This window comes from Protopterus annectens, chromosome 5.part0 (genome assembly GCF_019279795.1).
Source record: "Protopterus annectens isolate FY-2018-M chromosome 5.part0, PAN1.0, whole genome shotgun sequence".
NCBI classification, from domain to species: domain Eukaryota; kingdom Metazoa; phylum Chordata; order Ceratodontiformes; family Protopteridae; genus Protopterus; species Protopterus annectens.
This window is the reverse complement of record NC_056735.1, coordinates 263400688-263416359: the sequence shown is the minus strand read 5'-3', so window position 1 is coordinate 263416359 and position 15672 is coordinate 263400688. Positions and strand designations below refer to the sequence as shown.

The 15672-nt window shown below is 39.5% G+C and overlaps 1 protein-coding gene across 2 annotated transcripts in view; it reads left to right on the top strand.

The window, feature by feature from the left end:
• CBS (cystathionine beta-synthase) overlaps positions 1–15672 on the top strand; it is a 656282-nt gene that overhangs the window by 354069 nt on the left and 286541 nt on the right. For both annotated transcript variants that reach the window (XM_044072237.1, XM_044072236.1), the window contains exon 5: positions 3789–3868. In XM_044072237.1, coding sequence (XP_043928172.1) covers positions 3789–3868 — 80 coding nt within the window. The remainder of the gene's footprint in view (positions 1–3788; positions 3869–15672) is intronic.

Below are 15672 nucleotides of genomic sequence, written 5' to 3'. Positions count from 1 at the left end.
TTCCAAACATTGACTTAAACCGGGGCTTCAAGAATGATCTCCCTATACCAGCTACCCCCAGGATAGGCATATACCCCCTTCCCTGCCAGCTTAATTTGAAGCTTGGATCACTAATGAAACTCAGGTTGCCTGAACCATAGTCAGGGCTTTATCTATTTACACCACCAGGCTGGAGATTTACAAACTTTTAGTGATGTTTCTCGTGATGGCAGTATAACATTGACAGTTTGCAAATGTTAATATTTTCAGAAAATACATAATCCGAAGGAAGAAACATTAAAACAAATGTAATAAAAAGGACACATCATAAAAGAGAGTAAAAGAAAACAGTGCTGAAAAACATGACAAACTGGGATCCTTAAAATGGTGGTTGAACAACATCAAAACTGAAAATTTAAGTAAAAACACAAATAAAACTTTCTGATTTTGGATTAATTTGTTTGTTGGCCAGTGGGTACAATACCTGAATATTAAAAAGAATACAAATGAAAAAGCTAAAATCAATTACCTCCACAAAGAATCCAGTCAACAGTGGAATCCCCCGGATTTTGTGCTGGACCTCTCCTGTTTGGCATCTACTTTTTTGAAGCTCTGACTAAATTTGCAGATGACTGCAAGCTGAGAGTAGTCATTGATACTCTAAATAACTTAGCTATCCTGCAGGAAGGTTTATCTCATATAAATAGCTGGTGGTGAACCATTAAAAATGGCAACAATTAACCATCTCTCAAGAATAGCTTCTGCAATTTCCAAGATGGCCCCCAATACTGGGATAAAACAAAGCAGACTATAGTACGCATCTGACGTGGGTGCTTTGAGAGCTTACTATATAAATTAAGCTGTAGGTGGATAAGAAGGTATTAGTTAAATGTTTAATAAGACAAAGATTACATTGTATACAAGATAGGAAAAGATACAAAAGTGCTGTGTAAAATGAAACTGTGCGATACTGCAGCAGTTGGGGTGTGAGTTTGTTGCTATGAATTAAATAGCTCAGGTGAAAAATATCACAGTATTAGTAACAATTTATGTAAATATTCACATACAAGAGGGAGGCAGGGAGGAAGGAGAATGTACCTCCTTTTTACTGACATCATTTCTTGTCTGTTTCAAGAACTTGCTGGTTGGCTGTCTTTTATCACTTCACTTAACTGTACCTGCTGCCTCATTTAAGTTTATTTTTGAATGTTCCCTGTTCTTTCCCACATGTTTAAATTCTACAAACTTCAGAGAACTCTTCCTTTCGTCTTTCACTCAGAACTTTTGCTAACTCCATATTATCATCTCAGGAGCAAAACCTTTTCTGTGTGGTATCACGTAGTAGAATGAACTGCCATCTTATAGTTTTAGTGATCTGAACTTGAATCTTGAACACTTTCACAATTCACACCTTCATCACTCAAACAGAAAACTTCTATAGACAATAAAGTAAACTACTTTATCATGGCTAATTAGCAGCTTTCAGCATAATGAGGTATTGAACACAAGGCTGAATAATAACTGACAGGCAGTGAAGCTGTAATTTTGATTGTACAGTTAATTTTATGTCTATTAGTTTAGTCTTAATTTTGTATTCTGATTGATTTCTGCTGTAATTTTTTGGTGTCATTGCTAAAAGAGGATCAGTCAGTCTATGAAATCAACAAATAAAAAAGCAAATAAGATGTGTGTATAGATAAGCAGACATCATTATTTCATTCAGCAATTCAGTAAATCATTCTGGATTCCTGATTAATTCTGTTATCTCCCCCAGAGGTTTAACTAGCTATTCTGGTGATTGATGCTGTCCCTCAATCTAAAAAAAAGTTGCTACAGTTTCTACCACACATGAAGCACTAAAGTGCTTCAGTTGTAAAAAAAAAAAAAAAAAAAAAAGCTTTAGCTTCATTTTAAATTGTAGCAAAGCAAACTGCTTGCTACATTTTTAGCAAGCAACTGTTATAGTGGCTCTATAGTGTATGTCACACACACTGGGCTCTAAGCACCTTAGTTCCAATCACAAATGCAATACCGACATTCATTCCTGTATGCCAGTAATGGACTGCACTGAAGACTGATCTGCATTTGCAATCATGTCCCTTCATCTCACCCTGGCTGCACAACTGATCTCCCCTAAAATTATCATGTCAGAATTTATGCTTTAAGTACATCCTTTGAAATCTTTCCCTTTGTATGTTTTGTTCTGTCACTTGTTAGTAAAGTTACAACAAATGGCTACAGAATACCTTGTAAATTTGTGCAGCTGTGTAGTTATTTATAAATGTGCATGTATTTTTCCTTTGGGATCCCGGTGCTAATATTTTTTAATGTTACCACCACTGGATATAGAATATATTATAAATCTGTGCAGATGTGTAGTTACTTATAAAAGTATGTTTTTGGATGGGGAGCAGTCTTTAACATACCTGGTCTCCGGTATCCCAGAATGCAGTGCAGGATGTTTCGATCCATGTCCTCATACAAGAGCTGGAGGGCAAATCCTGACCCCAGTCATACTACAGATGAGAAGCTTTTAATGTTACACCACCACCATAGTGTCTGTCCAAATGAGTGATATACAGCAACATCTGTGTCTCTGCGTCTATATGGACAAATCTCCAGTGACAACCCCCACTTATAGTAACTATGAGAGTGAATGATATAAGTGCATCAACTCAGATCTATTTCTCTGATTCCACATACACAAGTCACAGTCATAGCTCTCACCTGTGCACTATTTTTACAAAATGTCCCTGATTTTGTCTTAGATTTTTGCAATATCCCTCATAAAAGTTTTGATTTTTATGGTAAAACACTGGGTATTACAGTCAGTCAATAATGCCAGGCATTAGAGTTTCATACTTCTTGTTGAGAAAATGTATGTTTATGCAAAACATGTTACTCTACTAACTTTTTAAATTGAATTAAAGTAACATGCTTATGTCTCACACCTTCACTGTTTTGACTTTGTCCAGGTCTCCTGAGCAGATAAGTTGAGTGGTATGGTCCCCATGTTGATATACAGTCACATCAATGCAGATATTCACCTGTGCTTCCATGTGCTGAGCTCAACAGAGACATATGTCATTGTTCTTTTATGTTTGTATGGCAAAGAGATTCTGTCCTACACTATGGATTTTCTGCTTATTGCAACTCCCTCAGTCAAGAAAGCAGACATGACTAGCACCAACTCGGTCCTTCCCCCCTGCAGCTGTCCATCCAAGACAGAGGCTGATAGTTTCATCAGCATCACAGATGGAACCATTCCCTCTGCAGCAGTGGACCAGCAATCTATTTGGATTTAATTACTTTTGTTGCTGAAAGCAGATGCAGAACAGAGATGTGCTCACTTGCCTGTGTCATCTAGACTGGTCTTTTAGGACTTTTTTACATACCTGTCCAGTATAATGACCTGCAAGGATACTCATGCATTAATTTACCTTAAAATTATCAGTAATTGTGAAGCTTCAGTGATAGTCACCTCTCTGGCACATAAAGGTCTCAAGCTTCATGATGGAAGCTCGTTGCGTACTTTCTTCAAGATGGATAGCAGATAACAAGATACTTGTTTTGTTTGCCTTAGCTGTCTGATGTTGCCTGTTAAATTGCCAGTTACCGGTGTCATGAGCAGTTGTTCTGCTGCTGAATTAGACTGCAGCTATTGCTAAGTTCAAAGTACTACCATTTCTTCTAGCCAGACAGTCTGAGGGACATCTTCTAATTCAGTTCAGATCTTTGCTAATAAATCTGCATAATATGACTGCGAAGCTTAGCATATGCAGCTTTTACATTCCTATTTTGTATTTCAGGAATTGGGCTGGCACTAGCAGCAGCTGTGAAGGGCTATCGTTGTATTATTGTGATGCCGGAGAAGATGAGCATGGAGAAGGTCAGAATTCTTCTTAAATTGTTTACTTTTTACATAAACCTCAGTATTGTTTTAATAAATATAAAGGCTCTGTAGTCATCTGGGTTATCTGCTGAAATTAAATGAAATGTAAAGGACATGGCACTCGCTCACTGTTTCTACATGTAGACCAAGTAGTTTTCACTTGCCAGGGCCATATGTTTTCTGATTTCTCAGGAGCTGTACTTCATATAAAGCACAATCATCACATCTGCTTACAGTGGCAGAATAGCTTTTCTTTCTTTCTTTTTTGTTAACCAGGTAAGCCCACTAGGGAAAATGCTTCTTCTCATGCTTTCATGCAGGGGAGATTCTGAGAGCAGTGATATAACTGATATAACTAGGGGACATGCTCAGGGTTAAATGCTACACAGGCAGAGACAGGGGGAAGAGTCAAGCCTAGAACTACAGAAAGAAGCTAGTGAGCAGCTCTTAACATTTTCTTCTGTACTGTTAGTTATATTTTATTGTTCTGAAATTTGATGCATGAAATCATACTTTGCTGAAGAAACTTCTTCAGACCTGTGGACATGCCTGATTTTACATAATTCAGTCTATCCACTTCAAAGTCAGGACCAGTTTGCCACAGGCAGCAGTCACTCAGCACCTTTAAGACTCCCAGGCCCTAAAACATTTTCCCTGGTGCACCACAATTTACTTGTTCTTTAGGTCTCATTTGTGATGACATTGAAAGGTGCATCTGGTATCATGTAGCAGTGTTCTGGGTTTTCATATTTCATAGGTTCATAGGTAGGTACTAGGCTATCGGCCCTGGGGCCTATACAAGCCCAGCCAAGAAGGTACCCTAGCTTTTGCCACCCGAGAAAATTATTTTCCTGTGCCACTGTCAAGCAGAGCCACAGAGGTGATCCACGGGGTGAATTTCCTATTTCCCATCTAATCATCAAGATTTTTCTTGAAGAGTGCTAATGAGGAGCTTTGTTTGATAGAGATAGGTAGTTTATTCCAGAGTATGGGAAGTCTCTGGGACAGGAATCTATCCCTCTGGCATGTTCTGTTTATTGTGGTGACAAGGTTTAGGGCCCTAGAGCATGTAGCTCGGAGGGATTGGGATTTCTTTAAGTGGAGCATGTCCAAAAGCTCTGGGTTTGACATAGCATTGTATGTTAGGCAGAGATCACCTCTGAGTAGGCAATACGTGACGGAGTAAAGCTGGAGTTTTTTGAGACGGTCTGCGTAGAGCATCTGTTTGAGGCTGGTAATCCTCTTTGTGAGGTATTTCTGCGGCCTTTCCAGTTGTTGCAGATGTCTTGTGAGGTACATACCAAAAGGGGCGTTGTACTCTATAATGAGTCTAATGAGTGATGAGTATAGGGGAACAATGACCTCTTTTTTCTGGATGAGAAACCTTTTGTGATTAGGTGTGCCACATAGAAGGATTTCCTGACTACTGTGGCGATGTAATTATCAAAAGAGAGAATACTGTCCACCTGTGTCCCAAGGTCTCTTATCACACATTCGGTGTTAAGTATACTACTGCCTATGTTGTAGTTCATGGGTACAGAGTTTTTACCAAAGGGGATGACAATGCACTTTTTGGCATTGAGCTTGAGGCCATTGTCTCAATGAGGCCCTTTTGTAGGACGTCCACATCGTTAGGAGTTTTGATTATGGCTTCTAGTTTGCAGTCATCTGCAAACTTCATTAGCCAAAGACCTTCTGTGTTAGCCTGTACTTCAGAGAAGTAGATGACAAACAGGAGAGGACCCAGGACTGAACCCTGTGGTACTCCACTTGTCATTGGTGTGAAGTCTGATTTGGAGTCTGCTACTTTCACAGTGTGGGTTCTGTCAGTGAGCCAGTTGGCAGCCCATTTTGGGACATAGGGATTTATACCTAGTTTAGTGAGTTTATCTATAATTCCAGAGTGGGAGATGATGTTGAAAGCCTTGGCAAGATCTAGATAGGCTGTGTGAACCACCTCACCCTTGTCTACGGCTTTGGTGACTGCTTCAAAGAAGTCTATCAGGTTTAGAAGACATGATCTGCCTTTTACAAACCCGAACTGGGTGGGGTCCAGAGTATGGAGATTACCAGTGTCTTTGTTTATAAGTTCCATGATGATACGTTCCATGGCCTTGCAGACCAGGCTCGTCAGGCTAATGGGGAGGTAGTTCCCGGGGTCAGTGGTGGCTCCCCCCTTGTGGAGTGGGATAACCGTCGCTGTGCGCCATTCAGCAGGCACAAAGCCTGAGGTGAGACTATGATTGAACATGGTACTTAGGTGGGGTGCCAGTTCGTTCTGTAGTTCGTGTAGAATGCAGCCTGGGATGTTGTCTGGTCTCATGAATGCTGTGTTCTTGGCTTTGGAGAGTGTGGTTTTTACCTGTGCAGCCGTGATTACAGGAACTTTGCATTCTTCCGGTATAGAGATGGGCTCTTTAGGGTGGTGAGAGGGGGGTAAAGTTAGCACTGAACCTATCTGCCAGGATGTTGGCAATATCAGTTGGGTCTGTATATTTAGTGCCATTGTGCTGTAACTCAGAGCAGATCTGAGTGTTGTCATTGAGATCCTTGACATAGCTATAGAATGCTTTGTGGTTGTCTTTAGAATCAGTGGCGATTTTGTTTTCGTAACTAGCTTTGGAGGATTTTATGAGGGATCGCAGCTTCTTACTGAAGCTGACCAGAGAACTCCTCCACTCATGGGATTTTGCTCTCTTTTGCAACAGTTTCTTCCTTCTGTTGTACAGTTTGTGTATGGCAGGGGACCACCAGATTGGCTTCTTTTTTTTTGGAGGATAGCGTCTTGGTTCTGTTTGGGATAGCATGATCCATGCACTCATGTAAGTGCTTATAAAGTGCAGTTGTGTAGGATTCAGTAGTCATAATGTATTGTCCATCTGCATGGATGTCATGAAGTTCACCACTTCTGTCTTAAGAAGCATGAAGTTGGCTTTGGAGAAATTTTTTACCATGGTTTCCTTAATGGGGGTGGGGGAAGGATGTGGATATCTAGGGTAATTAGCTTATGGTCGGATCGGACCAATGAGGTATTGACTTCAGGTATGGAGCACCGGTCACTCATGTTGGTAATGACTAGGTCTAGGATATTGTTGCCCCTGATGGGGGCATGGATAAGTTGATCCAGGGCATTGGAGTTTATGAATTCCAGAAAGTACTGAGCGAAGCAGTTGGTACATGAGTAGTTTTCCCAGTTAATGGTGGGGTAGTTAAAATCACCCATTATTAGCGTGTTTGGTTGAACCCTAATATTTTTCAGTACATCAAGAAAAGAGGAGTGGGAAAAGAAGTGTATTTATTTATTTAAACCAACATTTTTGTCTTTCAAGTCAAAATTTCTTTCCCTTTTTTTCCATGTTTAGATTCATTGGTTTCAACTTAGCTGAAGTTAGTCATTCCACATATGGTTTTGAGCTACTCCTCCCTGCTCCATTCAACATGTTGCTAGCTGATCAATTTTTTCCTATGGGATTGTTCTGGATGTTTCAGATTTAACTTTTTGGTTCCAAGTGAAGGCACAGTATTCCTTATCAGGACAAACACATGCTCATTGCATTGTGTGCCTGAGAGTGGAACATTTTGATGCCAAGTGTCAAGAATTTTGATTCCAGGGATTTGCAGAAGAAACAAGCTGATTTGCAGGAGAAACAAGCTGATATTGAATTATTTGTTACCCTCTGTTGACACTGTGTCCAAATTCAAGAAGAAAAAACAAAGCGTATAGATGTGGAGGATTCCAAAGCATCAAGCAGCACTTCCCCTATGTGATTAAAGTTTTCCAGATGGAGGTTTCTTCTCCCTAGGTCTTTTCTTCATTGGCCATTCAGGATTTGGCAGGGGCCTCAAGGGTCTTTCAGCTGGAGGGTTTTGTAGTTCCCAACTATCCTGAGGGGCAGCTTTTTTTTCAGAAGTGAAGAAATTATTGCATTGATTGGAGGTGAGATTTTTTTCTTCAGTGCTATCTTCACAGTCTCTCACTCCATCTCAGTTGGAGAGGATAGCAAGGTCACCGGTTAAACCACAAACTGAGATGGCCATCCTATATGCCCCCTCTGTTTCTGTGGTAGCAAGCAAAGAATCCACCTCTGCTACATTTTCTGCTCCTTGTCTGGGCCTTTTACCAGCATCACGTGCTTTAGAGACATTTTTACTATTGCCAAATCACTCATTGGAATTGATGCCAACCTTTGAGCTGATGCTAATGGTTCCCTCTGTGTCTGTGGCCACATGTCTGAGCCTTTCAATGCCAAAGGTCACTAGGGCCTTGGTTGACAGTGACAATGGACTGTTGCTGATTTTAGCCCCAGTATTATCGAGGCTATTGTTGGTTGTGACCATGTTGGTTTTGATATCTCAGCACTTGAAACCTTTCCCAATACTGACATCTTTTTCGGTGCTAGGGACTGGGTACGCTCTTTTGTTGCTGAGTTCTTTGTTATCGGTGTCAAGAAGTTTGATAATTTCCTTGCTATTAAGTATCTTTTTGCCAGTCGCTCAGGTTCAGTAACTAAAACAGAGGTAACCCTGATGGTTGAATGACATTCCATTGGACTCTGCACAGTCTTTGGCTCCACTCTTAAATGCCCATTAATCTAATACTTTAGCTTCACCATCTTTCCTCATCAATGCAGGGGAATGGAATGCCTCATTAGCAAATTATCAGAGGTTTCCAGAAGCTGCAGTTACATTTGCAGTTCGTTACATTTGCAGTTCTCCAAACCAGTAACATTGGTTATTATGGCTAGCTGAAGTAGATTTTTTTCTACTCTCCTTACATTACAGTACGGTTCTCCCTAGATTTAAGGTCAGTCAGGGACTAGCTGGATTATATTCTACTATATTTCCTCTTCGCCTCATTACTTCACGCATACTTCAGTCCTAGGATGGGTCTCTCTGATTGTTTTTCTTCAGTCGCTTGCAAGCTGCTTCACTGGCTCAACCCGCTCCTTTCACCCTCGCTACACTTGGGCTCTCTCCACTCCCCTACCCTCATTCCCACCCACCCCCAGTTACTCTAGATTTATACACTCTAACCACTCCCACTCCAGCATGTGGCCACACCACTCTCCTCCCGCATCTCCTCATAAACTTTTCTCAGTAATACCTAATCCTTTCTTTCTATAACTCAACTAGTAATTACCATCATTCCTCTCAACCTTCAGATCAGAGAATCAGGGAAAGAGGACCTTAAAATCAGGGATATTCAAGGACACCAAATTAACATAAGATATGCATATTTAAATACATGGATTAATGTACACACCCACCCATTTATTCAATTACACAAAGACAAGGCATCATTTTAAGCAATTTTTTTTTATTACAGAATTATATACATAGACATGTCAAAATAGAGAATTATTCATATTTTTCAGAATACTGTATAAAATTAAAGTAAGACATGCTCAATTCATGCCCTCCCCTCACACATACCCTTAAAGACAGGTGCTTAAACACTTATAAAACACACATGCTTAACATGGAATGGAAGCAATGCATGGAATAAGGCAAACAGATTCACACTATTATTCAACTTCAGCACCTTGGCAGGCAGCGTACGTTTCTGCAGCTGATGCCATGGAGGAATGTTCTTTGTTGTAAGCAGCTGTTGCTTTTCTTGCTGCTTGCAGCATATCCTTAGGATGTTTTACACAGTAGCAGTCACGTCATTGTCCTCATTCATCTTTATTGCTAATAGAGAGTTTAATGTTTTGGGGCCAAGTGACTGTCTAAGCTCTGTTTTTACTTTGCGAACCATGCTGAATGCCCGTTCTGCTTCACTGTTTGAGTGAGGCAAACAGAGAACACTTTGCATTAGCTTTTGAAATGTTGGGAAGTCTTGAACTGTAGGGCTCCCAAGCATCATCGACCAGTACTTTAAAAAATTAATTGTGTCAGATCCATATGACCAGTCCGCCATCTGATATACTGAAAACTCATCTATCAGTTTGCATCGCTCCACTCGTGAACTACAAAAACCGAGACAAGTGCCAATATCTGCTATAACAGTTGAAGAAAGCTGCAGTTTAATAGCTGGATCCAATAAACTGGCCATGTTTTGCAGCAAGGGATCTTTTGCAGGGAAATGCTTTTTCACTTTTAATAGCACTGCAGAGTAAATTTGCTTGGCTCTCTTGAATAGTTTCTGCTCCACTGTAGTACCCGCAGTATCATCCAAATTTTCATCCAAATAGGTTTCGGCTTCAAGACCAATATGAATTTCGCGGTCTTCTAAGACATTGTCTTGAACTTCAAGAATTGCATTAATACTACTTGTAGTGCCCAAAAACTGCCTTGCTATTGGTGGTTTCAGTACCCTACTAGCATATGCCTGCAGTACTTTGTGGATGTCATCGTGCAATGTGATCAAATTGCTTTCCCTGCTTTGATTTGCATGTTGAAGTTATACAGTGGCTCAGTGGCATACTGTAGGAAGAAGAATGCCAGCTTAATGTCATGGCTCTGCAGTCTCTCAGCTATGAGATCCACTTTAACAGACCGTGGTGCAAGAAGTATGATCTCAGGGCGGGCCACAAGGCAAGCATTCTTTTTATGACTTTTGACAAACTCAGCCATCGAGTGGGGGCATATCTGATAATTTTGAGATGTTCAATATCCACAAACAGTGCAAACTCCTTAAGCTTCTGCTAATGCTGTGCACTGCTGGAAAAGTGACAATAAATGTCAGCTATGAATTCCTATACATTTACAGCCATTGCTTTTACACCAGATTTAATACATAAATCTGCAATGTGGCATAAGCAGCCCATATTGAAAATATGTGGATTAACCACTTTTAATCTAGATAACTCCGAATTCCGCTTACCAACCATGGATGCAGCATTCTCTGATGAATAAGCACCATGTTGGTCACAGGAATGTTAAACTTGCTCAGAGTCTCCATTACACAGTCATAAATGGTTTAGCCAGTTCCACTGATACAAGCAGGCATGTCAAGGAATCTTACAACATTTTTACCAATGCCGTGGTAAACAAAAAAACAAATAGAATCACAAGCAACTTGTCATCCCCCATATCTGTACTCTGGTCGAGGTACAAACAGTATGGCACTTTCTGACAAACTTGTACAACATCCTGCTGATATCTTGGCCCCATTACATCTCTTAACATGCAAGCAGGATTTGTTGGTCCACAGGTCATTTTTTTGTACCACCTCTGGATCCATGCAGTACCTCTTCATGTACTTCAGGAAATGATCCCCAGTCGTATACGGCAAGTTGTGCTCAGCAAGTAGGCTCATAAAGCTACTTCAGCCTCCAACACTTTAGCATTGGTTTGCCGAGTGGCAAACATTTCTGTCACCTTCCTCCCATTTGACTGTTTGGTGCTCATCTTGTGCTTCTCAGTGTCCATATGCCACTGCAGATCATTCCTCCCTCCATGTACGACATTAATATTAGTAGCACACGTCTTGCAAAATGCCTGGACCATGCCTGCTTTCCATTACCCAGTCAAAGGTGACCTTCCAGTTGCTTTGGAATGTGGTCATTCACTTCTTCTTTTCAGAGGCAGCATCTTCAGAGAAGAAAAGAGGGGGAGGTCTTAAATAGAAGGCTTTAAGGTAATTCACAGGTGTACTGTGGTACTACACTTTTACTTACAATAAATGAAGCTTGTATGATGGCAAACAGTAGGCAAAAAAAAATTCTTACCCTTCTGAGTTGTTGCACTATAACAGTGTAAAAAACTTTGTGTTGCAGCCCCTTCCATTGTGGCTTCTCCCATGCTGTTCTGTGATTTAGCCATGACTTTGCTTCTGAAGAAAATGAATGATTCAGATAAAAGATGAGAATGGAATCCAGAAACCTCTTTAAATATGTGTAACTCAGTAAGACTGAGTAACACAACACCGTACATAGTCAAAATGGGTCTATATTATATTTTCAAAAGTTTTAAACATCGAACACCACATGGTCGACACCATATGAGCAATGTTTGAAATTTTGAAAATATAATAAAAAAAAAAAACTAAAAAAACTATACTTACCTAAATGCTGTACTTAAATATTCCTACTCCGAGATCGCACTGCATTGAAGTAAAGGGAAAATATTTCCTATGGCGATTTCCGTGTTATGCACACGACGTTTCAACGTTTCGACCAGCCGAGTTTGCTCAATACACATTCACCGTTTACAGTTTTCGATCACACGATAGGAACCCAGTCAAAATGTGAGTAAGCATTATTGCAAGTCTATAATGCATCCCGGAAAAACCTAATTCAAGAATAACTCATAAATAACTCATAACACATCCAAGAAAAAACTCTGCAAATATTTCATAACATATCCAGGAAAATCTCATTACTGCAGATGACTCTATCCATCCAAATGAAAGGTCATTCCTGCAAATAATTCACAATGCACACAAGGCAATTGATGCAAATGATTTATAACGTCTAAGAAAATGCTTATTGCAAATTATTAATAACAGACCAAAGAGAAAGCTCATTATTGCAAATGATTCATAACAGAACAAAGAGAAAGCTCATTATTGAAAATGATTTATAATGCACACACGAAGTGCATACAAGGAGCACGTTATAAAACTGACAAATCATGGATATGATTCCATACAGCATTACTTCAACCTAGTTCTTATTGCCAGAAATCATGGATCTCCTGTGAATCAGCTCAAGACCAATATTTCTATTCCAGTTTCACCACCAACTGGGGTCCATACTTCTCAACTGTACAGATTTTCATAGAATGTTCGCATGTTTACCACATATTTTTGGTCTGTTCCTCTTAAAAGTCATGGTTTTCTGGATTTCTGTGGCGAATCAGTGAGGACTGAATTCACTAAATAATAACAACCATTTGAGTTTCATACGTCATAGCCTTCAGAAAATGCATGGTAACACAAGACCTTTTCTTCTACCAACTTCATACTTTTAAAAGAGCAATATTTAAAATCTGTCCCTATTTTTGGACTTTGTCCCCCCATTATTTTTGTCTTTGACCAGATGTTTCCCATATGAAAAAACGTTTAGGAGCAGTAAATAGTCCTGACAGGGAAGTCACAGGAGTATAACTTGTGTTAATAGTACATGGTGCAACAGTCTCAAAGCATATTTTGTTTGCTTTATCCAGTTGCTGGCCACAGCCCCACAGCCAGCAGACTTTAAAGATAGAGATAGTAACCACAGATTGATCACTAAGAGCTTTTTAACAAGTCCATCATGACACTAGTAATCAGTTCTCTACTACAACTGCTAGATAAGATGCAATATTTTTTCTGCAACATGGTAAGTAAATTACATGAAAAAACTGCCACTCAGAAATTACACAATTCATCACTGTAAAGCATCATACAATGTATAGCTATCCGTCAATTAAAAATATTCAAATTTTTTGATAACCGCAACCACCACAGAAAACCTAACTAAGCGTACATAGTTAAAAATAAAAGAAAACATTTGAAAAGTAAAAACAAAACATATAGATAACAAAAGACTAAAGTCAGAATAAAACTTGGATGGAAAATGAACTTGAGAACAGACTGGAATATAAATGGGATTGACTATTTTACCTTGTATTCATAATCGTTTGCACTTTATTATACAAACTTGCACAGAATTCAAAAATCACAACTGTATGAATGGGGTTATTTTATCAAAATCTACGGCAGTCTCTACAGAGTACTAATGTGGTTAACAAAAATGAATCCCCCCATCTACTTAATGCTTCTCTCACTAGTGATATGATCAGGTATATCTTTAGCTTGTCATGTTAGCACCTTCTAAATCAAACAGCACTCAGAATTCAAACAGATTACTTCACTGATGTCAGATAAATAAAATCCACAATAAATAAATAACCTCTGTAACAGACAACCATTCTGAGCAAAAAAATACAATACATGTTTAATTATGCAAACCCTGTACAAGCCACACTACAGAGAAGAAGTGGAATACCTGAATTTGAAGAAAATCTAGCAATATGTCAAGAAATGATCTGCATATTCCAAAAATTGTCTAAAAAATGTGCTACTTCTCTTCCCCAACAATGTTTAGTAGGTAAAGAAAAATTACCACCCAGAAGTTGTTCACACATACACAGACACACACACAGACACACACAGAGTTAGACGCAGACACACACAGACACACACACACACACACAAAATGGCTGAAGGACAGCACTTCACTTTTTTCCCCAGAAAAATAAGTCAATGCAATATTTCTAAATATTAATGGAAACTTAAAACTTATTTTATTTTGTTTAGTTAAGCAGAGTACTACTTAGCGAGTAGTTAACTATGAACCACAAATTCTAAAATGTTTTTACAGCAGTAAATCATAAATCCTAGGAAACATAAAGATCATTAAATTCATAAAACACAAGACAGAATAATTGTAATGTGACCTCTATGGTACTGAGAAAACAAATCATGACTGCAACCCCATTATTCCAAGTTATATCACATGCCACAATATTTGGAAGAGCAAAACAATCAAATTGAAATGAATGGCCATTGCAGGCTGACCCAGTGTAGTGGAAGGGAGAGTGGTAGAAAGCCAGCATTGTACTAAATAAAAATCAAATCACCTGTTGCAGCCATGTCTGTGCAGAAAGACTAAAAGAAGGTACAACCTCTTGAAAGAATGCTTGGTCACTCTAGGTTCATAGGTGTGTACTAGGCTAATGACCCTGGAGTCTTTACAAGCCTAACCCGTAGGATTACCCTGGCATTGTGCCACCCGACCTTAGTTCCCAGTGCCTTTGTTGAGTAGACCAACTGGAGTGATCCCCAGGGTGAATTTTCTATTTCCCATCCACTCATCAAGATTTCTCTTGACGAGGGCCAGTGAGGTGCTCTGTTTGACATGTATGGGAAGTCTATTCCATAGCATGGGCAGTCTCTGAGTTATGAACCTGTTTTACACCACTGGATGGCTAATCCTGCCACAGCAATTCTTCCACACAATACATTCATACAAATACACTCACACCTGTGGTCAATTTAGAGTGCCCAATCCACCTACTGTATGCCTTTGGGAAGAACCCTGCACAAACCCATGTGAACACAGGGGTGATATGCAGAGTCTGCACAGAAGGTGCCCTAGGGAGGGATCAAACCAGGGAACCTCTTCCTGTGAGGCAACAACACTATTCACTGTACCACTGTGCGCCTTAAGTCTCCACTGTGTATACATCTTTACTAAAAGAATCAATAACGGGCTTCTTACCTACAAGGGGCACATCTATCCAAACTATACTGAAATTACTAACGGTCATCTTCAACTAAATGGTACAGCTCCTTCGGTAAAAAGGCATTGAAGGAAATTGTTTAAACATTAATTGTAACGAACAATTTAACTGAAGTTCAACATTTCGAACAGAAATGAGCAGTGCTCATATCAAACAAGTATAAAATAAAACAAGACACATGCATGTGATTGCAACTAAGTATTGTACCACAGTGCAAGCAAAATTAGATTGAAAAATGTCTGGGAGGATAAGTGGAAATGAAGTATTTTAGTCCAAATATAAAAATTCCTTCAGTACATTATGCCCACTAAAAGGAAGGCCATATTTAAAGTTTATAAATGCTGCAATCTTGTCTCAGGAAATGCATTTTAAAATATGAAGAAATGCACATGTATCAATCAGAAGAAGGGAAAGTGGAATGCAAGTGTGTGGCAGCATGTACCATCACTATGGACCTAGGAAGACATTTCACAATGTGCTCTCTCTGTATGACCATCTCAGGAGAAAGACAGCAAAAACAATTATACTGCCATAATCCCCCCATGACCATCTCAGGAAAAAGACAGCAA